This window comes from Crocodylus porosus, unplaced genomic scaffold (assembly GCF_001723895.1).
Source record: "Crocodylus porosus isolate Cpor-Errol unplaced genomic scaffold, CroPor_comp1, whole genome shotgun sequence".
Lineage (NCBI taxonomy): Eukaryota > Metazoa > Chordata > Crocodylia > Crocodylidae > Crocodylus > Crocodylus porosus.
The window spans coordinates 146,531,687-146,537,543 of NW_017728906.1; the positions used below are offsets into that span (position 1 = coordinate 146,531,687).

At 42.2% G+C, this 5,857-nt stretch overlaps 1 protein-coding gene across 1 annotated transcript in view; it reads left to right on the forward strand.

Moving 5' to 3' along the window:
• Positions 1-5,857, forward strand: part of WBP4 (WW domain binding protein 4) — a 32,178-nt gene that overhangs the window by 14,513 nt on the left and 11,808 nt on the right. The window contains exon 7 of the mRNA XM_019529841.1: positions 2,497-2,563. Coding sequence (XP_019385386.1) covers positions 2,497-2,563 — 67 coding nt within the window. The remainder of the gene's footprint in view (positions 1-2,496; positions 2,564-5,857) is intronic.

The following is a 5,857-nucleotide window of genomic DNA, read 5'->3' on the forward strand; positions in this document are numbered from 1 at the left end:
TGTTCACCAGTGCCCCCCTTGGAGTCACGAGGAACAATGGCCACAAGCTGAGGGAAGATAGGTTTAGGTTGGATATTAGGAAGAACTACTTCACTGTAAGGGTGGCCAGAGCCTGGAATAGGCTTCCCAGAGAGGTGGTGCTCTCACCTTCCTTGGAAATCTTCAAGAGGAGACTAGATAGGCACCTGGCTGGGGTCTTATGACCCCTCCAACCCCCAGTGCTCATTCCTGCCCATGGCGGGGGGTCGGACTCGATCTGTCTAGGTCTCTTCCGACTCATTGATTCTATGACACACGTATACATCTATATATATCTCTATATCGGGATATAGAGATATATATAGACACACACACACGCATATAGTTCTATGTTACTATATACTGTATATAGATAGATACACAAATAATATATTTATGAGGAGGGATTTTCAAAGGCACATAAGTAGTTTAGGAGCACAGATTCACAATGCTTCTAAATCATTATTGCACATTTGAAAATCCTACCCACACATAATTTGAAATGTTGCTTTTGTCTTTTAAATAACTTCTGTTAATTTTTTTTGAGTGAAACTGAGCTGTGCAAATCTGGGGTACAGTGTTTTCAAACTCCACAGTACTGCAAATCATTGTGGCCTAAGATCTCTGGAGAAGTTTATTTTTGGTTTCACGTAACTCCCTTAGTTTAAGATATAAAGTTAGCATATCTAGCAAAGTGATTCAGTTTAGAGAGTTAAGAAAAGTGCTGCAGTATTGTGATGTTTTTCGTAAGTATATACTGAGGAAATTACAGGGAAAAACTAATAATGAATAATGAAATAATGCTTAAAGACTATATACATCAGCAAAAAAAGTATTCCAGCAAGGTTTGTTTGGTAATATATTCTACTGGACCAATTGTATACTTGAAAGAGATGTTAGACAAGCTTTTGGAGAAGAAAGTTTGTCTAAGATTTCTCCCAACTATACAGTTGTCCAGTAAAAGCTGTTTTCAAACAAACTTTGTTTCTTGCGTATTCCCTGGACCACAAGGATTATTACAACAATACTGTAACCCCAGAAATAGCTTAGTCTCAATTTTCAGTGTGTTATATTTCTGTACCCTACCTTCTCCATGTGCAGTATTCTGGGTTACTAGTAAGTTTCAGGGACCATCCATGTTTTACAACCAGTAAGAAGTTAGCTTACTGCTTAGTTCTCCCATACGTGAGCAGGGTGGAGTAATAACACAGCACTATGTACTTAAAGGATGGCTGCTACTGTGATAAGACCATATAAATGCTGACAGACACCCAACAGCCTGTGAAAACAGTCAGCAGAACTATTGATAAAGGAAACCATCTGTTTCACTGCTTTGTGGGGTCAGGCAAAGAATGCTCCATGCCAAGCAGACTCTACTGCTCATAGAAAGAACTGTGTTATACCTCAGGCTGGTTTTTTTCATCTCATCTGTAGCTCTGTAAAACCACTTTCTATTTTGTCACTTTTCTTGAAACTAATGCACTCAAAATTTACAAAATATATCTTGAGGAAATGTGTGGGCAGTTTTTTTCCTTCTCTGAATCAACTGATTTAATTTATCACCTTACAGGTACATTTCTAAATGGCATGTGAAAGCATGTTGCTATGAGAATCTAAACGTTTTTATTTCTTGACTCCATTTTAAAAGCAGTTATGATACTGAATCAGAGCTTTTGTCCCACTGTGTGATTTTTAAGGATGTTTTATTAATGTCAAAATAACAATATGGGCTAGAGTGCTGCTCAGTACAGGAGGCAGACAAGGTTCTTTGGGTAAATCTGATATCTTTTATTAGACCAACTAAAATAGTAAAATTAGTCTTTGCAAGCTTTTGGGTACAAACACCATTCAGGCAGAGGGAGCATCTGCAGCTGTTTTGGTTTGGGCTCAGTACAGGAGAAATAGGTAATGCTAGTAGAGTTACTCAAGTGTGTTAGAAAGATAAAAGGAAGACAAGTGTGTTGTTTGTTTTTATTTGGGATAAAGTTTGATGGTGATGAGTTTTTCCTACGGTCATAAAACTGTAAATATGCTGGTGAGATTTTTCTCAGAGATTGCTTAGAACTTCAGGACTGAAATAAAGTGTGAAAATATCAATTTAGGTGTAATTATGTGAGAAGATCAGAAATATAAAAGTAATGGGTTATATCATCATTTGAATTGTTTGGCAACCTTAACTACAGTGCTTGGTACTAATCACCTGCTACTGAAATATAATTATTCAGTTTGCTTGTATGGAATGTGCAGATGCAAAGACAAATATAGTGTGTCTGCATACTGCTGTATGTTACAAGGTATGTGTCCAACTCATGTTTCAGTCAGTGGGATTTTTTTAACTTCAATGGGAGTTGAATCAGGTTCTAAAACCATTTATAAAACTTAACAAATACTAAGTATCTTTACACTTTGTTAGCTGTGTCATGGTTAGTCATTAAAGCCCATTCCTAGACTTTTACTTTCTATGTATTTTTTCATTAGACAGCAGTATGGGTGGAAGGAGTCACTGAAGATGGTCATACATATTATTACAATACACAGACTGGAGGTAAGAGGCACTAGTTTCTCAATTAAGCCCTTTCTCAAAAGATAAGGTTTTCTATTCTATTTTTTAGTATGTGCACTTTCTTCCAGCTTTTGAATCTTGAAATTGGTAAAAGTCATTAAAATATGTCTGTTGCTTAGGTCATTTTTACCCTCAGCTGAGGATCATCAGATGCTGTTTGTTTTGTTAAACTACTCCCACTGTTTCTGACCTCCAGGCATGTGGTTGTATACAGATAAAAGGCTTCTTCATCATTTTTGAAAAAATGGCAGTGTAATCACCAGGGATCCGGGTTTTCCGTTTCCTGTGGGAAAACATGGATTCTCCCATTAAAGGAGAAAAATATGGGTTTTCCCCTTTAACGAAAAAAACCAGGGGACTGCACATCAAAAGTGAGGGGCTGTGGCAGGGATGAGGGGCTGCAGGTTGGGAGTGAAGGGCAGGGCACTGGCGTATCAGGGCTTCTCAGTGCCATGAAGCATTGTGGGGGACACTCGCGGTTAGACCTGCATCCTGATAAGCAAAGGGGGTAGGGGGAGTTCTCATGATTTAAAAAAAAAAAAAAAAAAAAATCAAACACCAAAATATATAAATATTTAGAATATATTTTATTATAATGATTGAGGCACTGGTAGGCTTCCAAATTACTTTAAAATTGTAAATATATCAATAAAACATTGTGTTCAGCTGCTACCTATATATAGTGGTGTTTCATTTTAATCACAAAAAAACACGGATTTGGGGGTTTTTTAATCAGAAAATGTTGGCTTTTTTTATTAGAGACTTGAATTTTTTAACAGAAAACCAGGATGCCAGATAATCACTTTGTATGTATCTACACGTTCCCCATGTAACTATGCAGTATGGGTTAGTGAGAGGCATAATTTTTACTATCTTTGGTTGGAGACAAAATAGGTAGAAGATTTCTTTTCGTTTGTTGTTGCTTCTGGGGTGTTGTCATTGATACACCCTTAATGTTTTCTGGGAAGATGTCAAGGACATATGTTGTAACTTTTAATCATAAATGAAAATACGTGACATGGGAAGCTATAAACGTATTTTGATCTTAAAAGAATCCAGCCAGTGAGTGAGAATCAATTCTTTCCCCATTATTTCTCTAGTGAATTTTTATTTTACCAGTTATTTCACTACTGATTTAATACAGGCAGTCCTCAGACTTACAACACAATTGGTTCCTGAAAACCGCGTCTTAAGTCGAAACATTTTAACTCAGAACCAAATTTCTCATAAGAAACAATGCTATAAATGGGGGATTGGTTCCTGAACCAAGGCCCAATACCGTATTGTAACCAAAAATACCCCAGAATTTTGTACTGTATCAATTATAGATGAGTAATATAGCTACATTAATAGGGAAAACGCCATACTGGATCTGGTGTTAGCCTCTGGGGATGACCTGGTGGGGGGTGTGCTAGTACAAGGGAGGCTAGGGGACAGCAATCATGAAATGATCTAGTTTGCTATTCAGAGAAAGGTGGGGGAGGGTAACTAACACAGCGCAAATGCTTGACTTTAGGAAAGCCAACTTTGATGTGCTCAGGGCAGTAGTCAGGGAGGCACTCGGAGCCCAGGTGATAGCTAGTATGGGGGGTCCAGGAAAGGTGGTCCTTCCTCAAGGAGGCTATCCTTGGGGCACAGCAGGACACAATTCCTCTGCGCAGGAAGGTGGGAAAAGGGTCCAACAAAACTTCATGGCTGAGCGTGGATATCCAGGCTGGCCTGAGGGCAAAGAGAAAAGTGTACTGGCAGTGGAAGGAAGGGACAGGGACAAAGGAGGAGTACACCACCGTAACCTGAGCTTGTGGGGATTTGGTAAGGAAAGCTAAAGCAGCACTGGAGCTTAGATTAGCTTCTGGGATTAAGGATAACAAAAAGTCCTTCTTCAAGTATATAAGTAGCAAGAAGAAGTCTCGGGGTAACATTGGACCCGTACAAGGCAGGGCAGGGCAGTTGGTGACAGACACGCAACAGAAGGCAGAACTCTCCAACAAGTTCTTTGCCTCCATGTTCCTGTCCACTGACAATGGGGTGCTCTCGGGTGATAGCGTACTGAGGCCCAGGAAGGATGCAAGTCCCCCAACTGTTAGTTCAGACCTAGTTAAGGATTACCTGGCGGGCTTAGTTAGATGTGTCAAAGTCAGCAGGCCCGGATAACCTTCATCTGCGGATGCTGAGGGAATTGGCTGGTGTCATTGCAGAGCCATTGGCACGGCTGTTTGGGGACTCCTGGTGCTCGAGCCAAGACCCTGAGGACTGGAAAAGGGCCAATGTGGTCCCTATTTTCAAGAAGGAGAGGAAGGAAGAGCCTGGCCACTACAGGCCAGTCAGCCTCACTTCTATCTTGGGGGAGGTCTTTGAAAAAATTATCAAGGGCCACATTTGTGAGAGCCCTGCAGGGGAAGTGATGTTGAGAAGTAACCAACATGGGTTCATACCAGGCATATCCTGCCTGACTAACCTGGTCTCTTTCTATGACCAGGTAACAAAAAGCTTAGATGTGAAGGAGGAAGTCGATGTCATCTTCGTGGATTTCCAGAAGGCCTTCGACACAGTGTCCCACCCAATTCTGGTGGGCAAACTGAGGGACTGCGGCATTGTTGAAAGCACAGTCACATGGGGGGCAAACTGGCTCTGGGGACGAACCCAGAGGGTGGTGGTGGATGGGTAAATGTCGACCTGGAAGGGTGTGGGCAGCGGAGTCCCCCCCAGGGCTCGGTCCTTGGGCCGGTGCTATTCAACATCTTCATTAGTGACCTGGACAAGGGTGTGGAGAGCACCCTGTTCAGGTTCACTGATAACACCAAGCTGTGGGGTAAAGTGAATACACCGGCAGGCAGGGACCGCATCCAGGCAGACCTGCATAGGTTGGAGAAGTGGGCGGATCTGAACAGGATGCGGTTCAACAAGGACAAGTGCAGAGTGCTGCGCCTGGGGAGTGGGAACCAGCATTATGGTTATAGGTTAGGGGCTGACCCTTTTAGCAGCACAGAGGCAGAGAGAGATCTTGGAGTCATGATTGACTCCAGGATGAATATGAGTCACCAATGTGATGAAGCAATAGGCAGAGCCAACCGCACCCTGTCATGCATCAACAGGGGCATCATTAACAGGTCCAGAGAGGTCTCGCTCCCCCTCTGTGCAGCAGAGGTCAGGCCGCAGCTGGATTACTGTGTCCAGTTCTGGGCGCCGCACTTCAAGAGGGACATGGAGAACCTGGAGAGGGTCCAGAGGAGGGCCACTCGTGTGGTTGAGGGCCTCTGTGGCCAGCCCTATGAG